The 13206-nt window shown below is 36.2% G+C and overlaps 1 protein-coding gene across 1 annotated transcript in view; it reads right to left on the bottom strand.

The window, feature by feature from the left end:
* WDR27 (WD repeat domain 27) overlaps positions 1 to 13206 on the bottom strand; it is a gene marked incomplete at both ends in the record, with an annotated part of 133694 nt that overhangs the window by 61248 nt on the left and 59240 nt on the right. Inside the window, one exon of the mRNA XM_082305594.1 lies at positions 11470 to 11572. Coding sequence (XP_082161720.1) covers positions 11470 to 11572 — 103 coding nt within the window. The remainder of the gene's footprint in view (positions 1 to 11469; positions 11573 to 13206) is intronic.

Genomic DNA, 13206 nt, shown 5'->3' with positions numbered 1-13206 from the left:
TACAATATTGCCAAGTAATTAGGCTTAAACAGAGAAGGTTTCAGAGTTCTAACATAATAGCACCCTTCAAAATTTCCTTTATTTTACAGGGCTACATCCATCTGTTCTCCTCCTTCCATACCGGCTCTCCATTCTTCACTCTGATGATACTACACTATGACTCAACTGGTATCAAAATTATCAGATGCTGACACCTGTGTGTTATCTCAGTACCTGTAACATTATGCTCTCATCTTCATAGCCAAGCTTTGTCACACTGCGTGCCACCTGGCCCTACTGTCCAGACTTCCCACAGGAGTTCCTTCCGAGCACAGAGAGTGCTAGCGATGACCTTTTTACTCCAGCAAGTATGACGTGTAAAGACTGCAGTCAGGTTGTACTTCACCACTACCACCACAGTGCCAGAGCAGACTACAGCGGTCACACTCACATAATTAATGGGAATCTGCAAGTCTCAAGAAAATGAGACATGAGATGCTGTAGAAGTCCATGTTCCACGGAGACTCCAGAAAGGAAAGGAGTACACTGAGTGGGAGGAGAGCAAGAAGCATTACAAGCTGCATTGCAGTCTCCAGAGCAGGATGCTCCTCCGCATCTAACTGACTGAAGAAAGAGAGTATTCGTGAAAACAGGGAGAAATCATTCTTACCAAACAGCCCCCCAAAATCCTGTGGACCTCTTGTCAAAATGGTTCAATTGTATCACAATACTCAGTAACGCCATGACACTTTTTAGGTGTTTGTATCATGAAAGATTCAAATCTTATTCCTCATAGCTATTGTACACATGTCCATTCCCTTTGGAACTGTGGGAATGACCAAAACAGAACAAATACATCATGCTTCTTAACACACTACAGAACTTTGTTAGATATAAGAACTTGAACAGAAAAAAAAAAATGAATGAGGAAAATACTGGAGGGAATAAAATCAACTCTAAAATTCAGGTGTTTGGTACATAGCATAAGTCCTCTGGACTCTGCACAACTGACACATAGGAAGCTAGTAAAATAGATTTATGAAACTTCTGTTGCAAGCAATTATTCCCTTTCACAAGCTCTGCAACTGCAGGGTTTTGGATGCCTGCATCAGTTCTGCATATACCAAGACCAGTCTTTGGCAGAGACGTATAGGCAGCAGACAGGACTGTGCTTTCTATCACTCACCATCTTTTCTCTTTCTGACCCCAAATTGCCTTACTGTCACTTTTCTTTTCCTCTTCACGCCTACTCTCCTCCCTCCCTTTCATGGAAGTAGGCACAAAGAGGCAAAGTCAAGGACAGCAAGAGTCAAGACCACAAAATGCTCTGAATCACAGACCTACAACGCCTTCCAATAATTTCCGAGCCAAGAAGAAACATGGCTCCATGCTTTAATCAAGAGAACATATCACAGAGAGACGGTTAGTGAAGCTGAAAATTTTCCATTATAATCTAGTGGCTTACAGAAATTTGCCAAACTTATCCAATAAAAATTAATTTTCCGTTCCAGGTTCTCAGTTTAATTTGGGGAGGAGCACATTCATTTTTGGCTTAATCTCTACGTCCCAATTCGTCTCTGTAAAATAGGTGTGATAATATTTCACTATTTTTTTGAAGACAAATCCAATGTTTGTGAAACCCAGGTATTCTAGTAATTTATGCCCTTCACACAGTTCCTAAATCAACCCTTTAGCTCATACATTTCTTTCAAAAAATGCTGTGCAGCGGTTGTGCAGCTTCAGTAGAACATAGCAAGTGCATATTCAGTTGTCTAAAATGAGATGATAGCTAATCACACTTGTCAACCTAAAAAGCATTCAAACTCTTACCTCCCACCTTTCCAGAAATGCTTCTAAGCCCTGAGCTAGAGGTTAGGCTGGGATGCAGCGCTCTTCTGAATGGTCACATTGTGTAACAAGATTCACTGGGTCAGAGAAAAGTACTGACAAGCAAGTACAGATAGAAGCCCACCTGTAGCTAACTACTGAAGCATTCATCAGCATGGGAAAGACCTTTACTCTGATCTTTACTACAGAGAGTACTTCCGTATTGAACAGCTGCTAGACAAAACACGCAGAACATGACCGGGAACACAAGTTTCCCACTCTACTTCATTCCTACAATTCTGTCCTAACAGAACTAGTGTTAAGCTTCTTTCTGGTACTGTATTTCTAGCCCTATAAATTTAAACATTTAGGTGTGGTGGTTCAGCTTCAACAGAAAAAGTGGCAGAGTCCCTGACTACATCCCAGAATAGTTTTGTTATCTTGTGGTAGCTATCATCTTCTCTTCCAATAACTGTGCTTTTAAGGAAAGTAATAGCAAATATTTTAAATCAGAGTAATTTTGACATGTAATACAATAAAATGTGATTAAAAGAAAAACATCACCATAAAAAAGTGTATAAAACCAGCTTCTGTTTAAGTAATTCTAGTCACAGATATTTAAGCTGGCCAGTGATAGTCTAAATACTGAGAATAAAAGTTAACTTGGTGCAAGATTGAAAATCAACTTTTCAGTAAATTTATTTTTAACTTCAATAGTAAAAAAAAAAAAAAAAAACCAAAAAAAAACCAAAAAAAAACAACCCAAAGGAAGTTGTATTTTAACAGAAATGACATTCAGGTATTCATAAGAAGCGGAATACCTCCAGTATAAACATTCTCTTACTATAGCCTGCCATCATACTAGTTTTACTACATTTCTGATGTCATTCTTTTTTTTTTCTATTCTATACTTACTAGATTTTTTTAACATATTCTTCTCTACAGAAAAAGAAAAAAAAAAAAGTAAGTGAATTATAAATGATACCATAACACTAGCCACAGAAGAAAAAAAAAAAAGTTGAAAATCTGAATTCAATGACAGAGGAAGAACAGATTTTCAGCAAACCAAATGTAATAAAAAAGAAAGCAAAACAGTCTAGGAAGTACTCAGCAGTACCCAAAATGCATATGTGCATATAATCTGTTATAGACTTTAGCCAAAGTCAATCCCTTTTTTTTATATTAAGACCAATTTCTTGTAATAAAAATACTGATTCAGTAGATATTGGTATTTCCTTTCCATTTCTGTCCAAGGGTCAGCCAAAAGTAAAAATCATTTACCTGCACCAATAGCTTCCAAACAAGTTTCCTGCACCCATAACCACATACTTACTTGTGTTTCCTTTCACTTGAAGTTTGAAGAAAATTTGGAGTAGTCAGTTTTCATTAACTCACTGTGCAAGATTATATTTAGCACCTTATATATATATACAAGCTTGTGCTTTCTTCTCTAAATTTGTAGCAAGAGACAGGGAAGAAGGGTGAAGGTCCCTCCTTGAGGGGAAGAATTTGTATCCAAATGGAAAACTACTTAATTCTACTGCATTGGTAGAGAGAGTGTGCTGAATAAATTGACCCTTTATCTGCGGAGTTTCACTATAAAGTCTTTCTTCTGTTTTCTTATACTCTGTCTTCAAAGCAAACTTGTCCCCATCTGTTCCCACTGCCCCCTAGTCCAATCCATGGCCATAAGCATTTGAGTCAAACTACTTACACTCCTACTCCCTCCTGGGAAGGGAAAGAGAGGGAAGCAAATCAGAAAGAGAAACACTGAAAGCATAACAGAAGAATTGTCCTTGTTGTCAGCTCTTGCACAGGGACCAGAAGGGCAACACCAGTTTCAAGAAAAACTTTGTAACTGCTGTGGCTTTAAACTGGAGCACATATTTTACAAACAGATCACAGGGGAAAAAAAAAAAAAAAAAAAAAAAAGACACTGGTATGTAAGGTACCTATTTGACATTATGCAAATAGAGATTTTTTCTTCACAAGTTTTGCATGGATTGGCCAAAGTCGTCCCTTTCCCACAATTATTTTTTCTAATATTTCAAATGAGCTACAGAAGATGGAAGTGCTAAAGCATCTTGATAGAAAAATAAATAAATAATCTTACTTACACTTTTATGAAAGACATCTGGATTTGTTAATAAGGCATTAGTCTCCATTTGCCTCCATTAGTGTCATCAAACCTGACGCATGCTCCTACACTACACGATACAATTATTTGACTTGCACTCCACCATCCCCTGTTTACACCGGGGCACGTCTCCCACTGAACCACGTATTTCTCCTCAACCTTAAGCTGAAAAAGCACCTGAACTACTTATACTAAAATGAAAAATAACAATCAGTCTGAGGCAGACACCCAGCATGGAAAGTTTGAACCCAAAATGTTCTCAATTATAAGCAACTAAAAACAGAATTATAGTGGAAAGTGTTAGACTACCTTAACTATAGGCATCAGTGCCAAATCCACACATAATAAAACAGATTTCAGAAGTATCCTAAGCACTGATTAACGCTCTTCAGTCCCGAGATATCTTATACACTTGCCACATGGTAGCATGGAAAGTCTATTCAAGCCTGTCACCAAAACGTCGAGTAGAATGTACCCTCCCAGAGTCCCTTCCCCTTCTAATGCCACTTATGGAGGCTGTCTTTCTGGTAGCCACAGGAAATTGCCCACTACAGTAAGATCCCAGTTTCCATCTGAGTTCCTTAGACATAACTACAAAAGGAATAACAGTGAAAATTCATAATGCTCTTTATTATTAAAACAGTGATTATTATCAAACTCAGTCATCTTTCAAGATGCAGGGGATACTTTTCAAATGTTCAGATGCTGACAGTTATAGCTAACACACTTTGAATTTTCCTCACTAAAAAAGATTATATAAACAGATACAAGCCATATCTCAGTTTTGTCTCTGCAAACCATCCTTCTTAGAAGCTTCCAATTTATATTTTTCCTGATTTTAGTTTCTATTTAATTAGCCAATTTCAAAGCCTCACGTATGTGATTGTTTTTATTTGTCTGCCTGTGGAATTTATGTAGCACCAAACACTGCTGTATTTCAGTTGCTTTTACTTTTATAACATATTTAGGTTTGGCAGAGTGCCGAATTATTACTTGAAGATTTTGTTCTAAGAAAATTTACCTCACCTCTCATTTTGAATCAGCATGGTTGGATCACACACACTCTGGAAATGGCTCTTTTCTGACTGCTGCTAAGACTCTTCTGTATCAACTGTACCAATAATTGCATTCCCTATTTGTGTACTGGTGTTGACTGTTCAACAGAAATACTGCAAGATTCAGATAATGCAGATGATCTTCATTCAGATGTTTAGGTGTAACAGGCAATTTCATCAGCTTTACAAAGGATTACCCCATCCTAATAAATTTGCAAGCACAATGCAATCAGCCACTAGGATTATAGGTATATGTACCAATGATCCACAAAATTCAGCCACCATCGGAGTTGTAGACTAAGAAGTATACACATAGAAAAGAGAAGCTCTGTGGGTATAAATCTATACTTATCTACTTTTAGCACCTCACTGCTGCATGCATACCAAAATGAACCTTGGGTATTCATATCTACTTTGACTTCCTGTTTTGCCTACATTTGAATATGGGGTACTTTCTCTAAAATTATTTTGCTTTAGCAAAAAGGCTAATTTCACATACTTCCACCCAGCTCTCGGAAGTATTACCAAACTTAAAGATTAACACAGTAACACACTGCAGCCTCATAAAGTTCAGTTTGACAGGCCACTAGAAAAAAGGTGTTCTGTAGTAGTTAAATAAACACATGTCTATAGCCAGCAGAAAATCCTCCACTAGTCTCAACTGCCAGTTTGGTTTTATGGTGGTCAAGTCTGAGGTGTATAGGCATAGATAAAGCAATAGCCTGAACTGACCAAGAAGCAAACAAGAGCAGCTAATGTCCTCATGCTCACATAATTTCACAGTTCATAAAATAATCTACCAAGGCTAAGATTTTTTAATCATCTTCAAAGATATACCCAAAGACACAGCAAAATAACAGCACACTGTAAAGCCATGTCTGTATTAACAAGAAAGCAATATTTATCTCTTCTCTCCTAGGATATTAGGCCTAAAAGCCAACCACACTACCAAAGAATCCAAGAAACTGAGGGTCAAGAGTAACACAAAGTTGTGTTCTTCTTTGGACAGGGATAGATTTTCTCCAGCAATAGCTGGCAGAGAGGTAGGCGCAGTCCCTGTCATTCATTCTCTGCCATGGATTTCCTCCTGCCAAGTAATGTCAGTCCTGGTTTGTCCAGTAAGCATTACTAATGCTATTTTCTCCAGATGTTTTCTCTTAAATGCTATCTTAGTTAAACAATACAGACATATAAAATAAAACTTGAGCAACATATAATTGGGATACCAATGACACTGAAAACCAAAATACCCCAGATGATAGTTCCTACCACTGCTTCATATAATACATTCTGTTCTGCAAACCCTCTGGTATGAAGTGTGGACCAAGACAATAAACACTAGACAACACCACTATTGGACATTTCTAAAAGTAATTTTTCAGTAAAGAAATTATTATTCTATTTTTCCAAACCTAGTATTAAAGTTAACACTACAGCATACTCTATTGTATCAGAGATACCTATTTTAAACATCAGTGATAACTCCAAGATACACAAGCAAGAGATAATGAACTAAACATTCTGAACTACTAGCATGTCCTGTCTCCTCCATTTACATACATCCATACCAGAATATCTTTCTCAGCCCTCTGCCTCTTCCCTCATCTGTAGTCTTTTATCTTCCATTCATTAGTACCTAAAAGGTTCTAGTGAAATTGTGGTCTCAAAGCGAGAACAGACAACCACATAATTTTGTCATTCACATTTTGAGGTTCTTGGGGTGGTTTTCTCTTTCTTATCTAGACCATTTTATGCAATTTTGTACCTGATCGGATGCAGTTTTTAAGCTTTTCACACCACAGACACACAAGAGTGGAAGTATTTCATATAAATAAGATCAGAGTAAATTAACGCAGTGGTAACAAATTGAGATAGGCCTCATCTAAATTCTCCTTTTAAAGAGAAAAGGACAGAAGAAAGATACCATTGCTCATCTCCATCTTAAAAATCAGAACTGAGCCACAGAAAGACTAATATGACTAACAACGTATTTATGGTAGTCAAGAAATAGATCATAAACTCCTATGGCAATGATTACATTAGGAAGTAGTGCAGCGCAAAAGGAGCAGATGTACAGAATAAAACAGTGCTGGCAACCCAACCTGCAAATGTATTTTGGTGCTTTACTTCGGGCTATCTTATCTCTGATTCTGTGGACTGAACACCATTACTATATAGAGAGCATTCAGTTTGCTCAAGGAGTTGCTCTTTCACTTCAGCCTCACCTGAAAGGAAATGATTCACATGATCCAAGACCACTCTGTGATACAAATCAAAGCACAGTAAATGGGGATGACTGGGAGATATGCTTCAAGAAGTGTGTGCACACTCCTTATCCGAACTAAAAAGCAGATCCTCACTCTGCACCAGTGCGCTTCAATTGATAATGGCAAAATAAGGGGAAAAGCGGAAAAACTTTAAAAATTTGAAGTACTTCAAATTATAGAGCTCCTTTCAGTATGGCTTCTCAAAGCCAAAATATATGTGGCCGAGTAAAGTAGACGATGAATTTAACAGATAGCAACATTGCATTTTGAATGCGTTTATGAGTGACAAAATAATAAATAATATTTTTAAAGCTACCCATCTTGATGTAAGAGTAAATAAAAATAAAACTAAGAGTTCTGTTACATAATACATATTTTTCTTGTCCTTATCAAAGAAGTTATTAGCCTAACCCAATAAGGAAAGTCATAAAGATATTATGTGATTTGAGACAGTGAATTTTACAACTAATTAAATATCTGGTAGCAAAACATTAAAGTATATTGCTCATTGGGATGGACATTCTATTTGGAATATCAACCTCTGTAACTATTTAAAGCTAAAGTGTCAAATATAAACAAAGTCTACGGTTTTGTGTTATGCCAGATGCAGAATCTTGTATCTGAAAACAACCGAGTCTGTGAGCACTGTCAGGTCCAGGTTTACAACCAGCCACCACTCACAGGTTTGCAGACTTCTTTGGAGATGCTCCCTGACCAGTATGTTTCCAGCATCACTTGCATAATGGGAATTTACACTAAAACCAATTTTGCACAAATGTTAACATTCAGGGATTAACAAGTGGTTAGTACACTGGTGTTATGTATAAGCATCAAATTGCGTTATCCTGTCTCCTGTTACTCCTTTCAGTGTTGATGCCCTCCGGAGAATAAACAGTCTTCCTACTCTCTCTAACTTCGGTGCCTTCACAGTTGGAAGGCATAAATTTAATCCTGCATTTAGAATGTGTTTCAAAGACAATGTTGTGGGCAAAATCCTATACTTTGATTAAAAGCGTAAATAAAATGGAAGACAATTTCATACATTACCCATGTATTTTTGTTATTGATGTAGCAACCCATTACGCTGAAAAACTTCTGGGTTTACAATATGGGTCAGTCAGTGTGAACTGTGAGCCCAAGCTTTGACATTTGACATGGACACAGAGTTTTATGTTAGCAAATTCCATTTCAGCACTAGGGTCAAAATGTGCCCTTTAAAGTCTACAGTTCAAAGAGAGCTAGCAAGAATGAATCTGAAAACAATTAAAGAGCCAAATCTTTATTTCTGCATTCCCTACTTCATTTCTGGAAACTTGGAATTTATTCAGAGAGCCTTAAGGTCTTCAAAGACAAAAATGAAGAACATAATTAGACATGAAGTAAAACAGCTAACTAGAACTACATGGAGCACAGGAGAAGATTAGATATTTCTATTTTAAAAAGTAGCATTTTGCACTCTCCAGATATTTCTGTCCTTTTAGACTAAGATTTCTTTGGTCAACAAACGTTTACGTAAACATTTGTTTACAATGTACAGAGCCCAGGAAAATGGAAATCTAAACCCACTTAGAGTATTTGTCCAACATCCTTAATACTATTGTCTAATAGTCAGAAACCTCAAACTGCCCACTTGTAAAATGGTTAGAAATTAAAATATTATGTGTATTCAGCTAAGAAAAAGTCAACCCATGTCACTTGTAACCTGAGGCTATTTAAGATGAAGAGAAGATCTGATATTAGAAATGTTTAACTTTCCATGTTTTCTAATCACAATGAATTATGATAATCACTGTTCAAAACCAGGATACTGTGGGTACCTGCTTTGATCAGACTGTCAGGTCCTACACAAGTCTTGACAAAGGTTCTCCGAAAGAAGTTGGAGTAATCAGTTAGGGGAACACTTTCAACCCATGATTTACAGTATGTACAAATCTCATACTAACACACACAAAAACAGTTCAAATAAAAACAGGTGGCTACTTCAGCCACACAGAAGCTATACCAAGCTGTTCTCATACAAAATAGGTCATGTACTTTGTAAGTAGAGAAAAAAGCAGACAGAATTTGCATCTCTTTCTTTGCTTACAATAACATATTTTGGTTTTCTGATTCTATGCCCTGTAGGAATATGGTTTTGATTTTGCTATTAATCAATGCAGCCAACATATTCCTCTCTGTCAAACACTATTGTGAAATATAAAAGGCAGTTTAAGATTAATGTCTCTCAATTATATTCCAATTCTGCCTCTTTTGGCTTTAAAATCAACCATATTTGTTAACCTCAGGGTGCAAGCATTGCACTTGAAAAATTAAGTCCAAGATGATTGAAGATGCAGTTGCTGGTCAGTGGAAAGTTACATAACTTATTTCCAGAATGCGTTATTTCAGAATAACACTTGTATCCACATTGATGAATTTTTATGCATCTTTTTGAATTCCAATTAACATTCACTCATAGAACACAATCTGCAAAAATATGTAGCTTCTTGATATTCTTAAAACTGGTCCAGTTGCACATCAGTCTATTTGTCAGGATGTTATTAGTTTAACAATATGAATGGACTATTCACTGCCATCTTCAATTTTCTTGTTCAAAAGGAAACACAAAAGTATATTCAGTATCAACATTTCAAAGAGAAGCATCCTAAAAATGCCCCCAAACTGTATTTTGCCCTAACAGTACAGTTGTAGCAAGAGTCTGAAACTTGACTCAGTTTTCCTGAGGCTACAAGAAGAACAATGAAAGTTGTCTACAGATATACAATGCAAATTATGCAAAATTCCAACCCAGGAGCCACACTAAAAAGTATTGATTGGCACTGTGCCCACCAAGGACCACATGCCAACAGGAGCAGGATGCAGTCCAGCTATTCAGCTTCCTATGATGAGCAATCATGTGCCAAGAATTTGGAGTAAGGGCAAAATCATGCTCTATGACTTTATTTTCTTGTATCAGCAGTAATTCCAAACAATAGCCTCAATGTAAAAAAGTAGACAAAAGGTCTTGTGACTGCACCTCCTTTTATACCGTTCAAAATCAACCTTAGTTAGTAATCTTGACTAAATATGTTTATATCATATACGTCATGAGCTGAGATCAATATTAGATTCATTTTGTTTCACAGACAATGCAAAAAAACATTCCTTTGTATTGCAAACTACATTTTGAAATGCAAATTACCAGAAACTTGAAAAATATATTTTATCATGGAAACATCAAGCACACATTAGCTATTGCCAAACCTCTAGCAATCTGCCAATAAAACCTCTAACCTTCACACATGATTTGAGCCAGTATTTCAAAACTAGCCACTACAGTATATTCCTCTTGTTCTGAATTTGAAGTTGACCAGAAACCCTGTATCATAGTACTGATGAGTCACTTAGAAAGACCTAGAAGAAAGTTAAACAGCTTTCCTACCCAGCTGTTTTGAAAGGATGTGTTTACAATGAACCCAACCCCAGCCCAGTTTCAAAGGCCTATACTACAAGCTAGCAATCATCTATCTCTTAGCAAACACCAAGAAAAACATTGTGCCAACAATGCAGGACTTACTAAATTAAAATTAGATGCATACTCAAAAAGGTAGTAATACACTTTTACTCAGGACTCTTTGCTAAGTCTAATAATTTAAATACAGTTGACATTGAATGAGAAGAGAACCTGTCTGGGGAGGAAACACACAATCAAAGTTACGCCATGAACTATGAAAAGTTCTAACTACAGTAGAATGACTTTTCATTTTGTATTCAGCTGACTGGTTCGTAAGAAACCAGTAATGAAAGATTCATCACCCTAAATTTGGGACCTTAAGTAAATTAATGTGTAGTTGCTACATAGTTCCTAGTGGCCAGGTATGTACACACTACATAAAGCTGTGCTACAGAGGATACCGTTCTTCTCATCTTTGATGGCATGTGACAATTCAGAGTCAAGCACTATGAAAACTTTTAGAAGCAACCTTTTAATGATTACTTTGAGCACTAAGATTTAGTTGTTCAGGGATTTTTCAGGCAAAATAAAGAACATACAGATCAGAAATCATATGTAACTGCTGCATATAAATGAAGAATATGAAAGTTTAATAGACCTCAGTTTTGCACATTAAGCTGAATCCTAGAAACATGCATAAAAAAACTACGTTGTGTACAATATAAGTATCTCTTATAGTTTAGAAGGAAAATAAGCAAAAACGTTACTTACACACTTGTCATCTGATCCACTGGCTATAAACCGTCCACAAGGAGATACTGCAATTCCACATGGATAGCAGCGGCTACTGTGTCCTTCAAAACGTCGTTCACACCTTCAGAGAAATTTTAGTCTTATTAACACCAACTAAAAACGAGCTCTTCTAATGCCGTTTTCATTAAATCCTGCTGAAGTTTCATCCGTTTTTCTTAGTCTACAAATTTACTAAGGCAAATCCACAAATTAAGTTTTAAATATATCTGCAGTAGGATTTTGACAAAACTGAAAAACATTAAAGAATATTAACAACTAAAAATAAATTGAACACACAAAACTACCCCAGAACAATGCCCAAAACAATGCTTTGGCCTTATTTAGTTTACAAAGATAGAAACATGATTAGTATTTAGAAATGAGGAGCTGTGATGTCTACCATTAAGCTACCCTTAGTTAGCCATCTCAGCAGGGAAAGCCAAACTCCCCTGCAGTAAGGGGACGGTGTCGTGAAAGCCAGTCTGCTCTGTGAAGCTTTAGAAAACTCCCTCAAGTAATTTATACCAAATGAAGACCCAGCATGTGGAATCATAACATAAATAATTATTGCTTGCTTTTCTTGTACTCAAATCTGGATATTTAATCTGTGCTGCTCTATTTACATTCCTAATTTATTATATCTTGTAAATTCAAAAAAGGCAATATCCAAATGACATTCCAAACTGATAAATCTACCTATCCACCCTACAACTGTAGAAAACTTCTTACCTATCTGTGTTAATACAGTCTAAAGGAAGGAATGCATTTAAATTCAATGCAAGGAATTAATTTCCTACTTTTCATGTTAGCATTGCAAGGTAGCATTGTGGAGTAAGTTTTTGATAGCTGAGCACACTTGGCCCATTTATAAATAATAATGTTTTTAATGAGATGAAGGTTAATATCCATCTAAAAAAAAATCTGTAGTTGTAAAGAACTGTGATAGCTTTGTAGTCACTACAAAACTAAGGAAAAAAGTTGTATTTAGAGTTGCTTCAATGTTAAAAGACATTTTAATACAAGTTTCAACCCCATTCAGAATTATCATTTACATATGTATAACTCATTTCAGAGCTTTATTTTTATACCCACAAGGTATCATTTCAAAACAGACTTATAATAATCTGTATTCTTCTTTTGCCTTTATTGTGTATGCTATCAACCTGCCCTTCTCCTTATAGAAAAAATTCATATACTTCGTCATAATACAGCTGTCACACACTCTTTTTTTTATGTATGCTAGATCCAGGAACAAATTTGAAAGAGCAACATCTCCTGCCAACACCTGTGATATACACTTTTTCCTGGCCAGTGAAATCACAGATGCTGTGTTAATTCAATTGAGTGAACCCATGTGCAGAAATCTCTAAATTTTTATACCACGTTGTTCTGGTTTAGACACACATGTATGTGTAAGAATGCACTGAATGCCAAGTTGATTTCATTCACGCAGGTGAAACAGGCATACTTAAAGAAAAACATTACTTTGTGACTGATCCAATGGCTATCACTTAGTAAAGCATAAAAAAAGACACTTTCGAATGCATGACAATACACCATTTTACAGAGCCTAACTCTGAACTTTCACAGATAGCATATATTTGGCTGAATTTCTGTATAACAAAACTACTGATATCAATGGACATTTTTAATATACAGTAACTAGACCTTTCACCTCAGGTGAGTTCTACCCTAAAACTGTTCTAAATAACCCAT

This window comes from Platalea leucorodia (genome assembly GCF_965183815.1).
Source record: "Platalea leucorodia genome assembly, chromosome: 3".
In the NCBI taxonomy this organism is placed as follows: Eukaryota; Metazoa; Chordata; class Aves; order Pelecaniformes; family Threskiornithidae; genus Platalea; species Platalea leucorodia.
The sequence above is the reverse complement of the archived record's forward strand: the minus strand, read 5'-3'. Positions and strand labels throughout refer to the sequence as shown.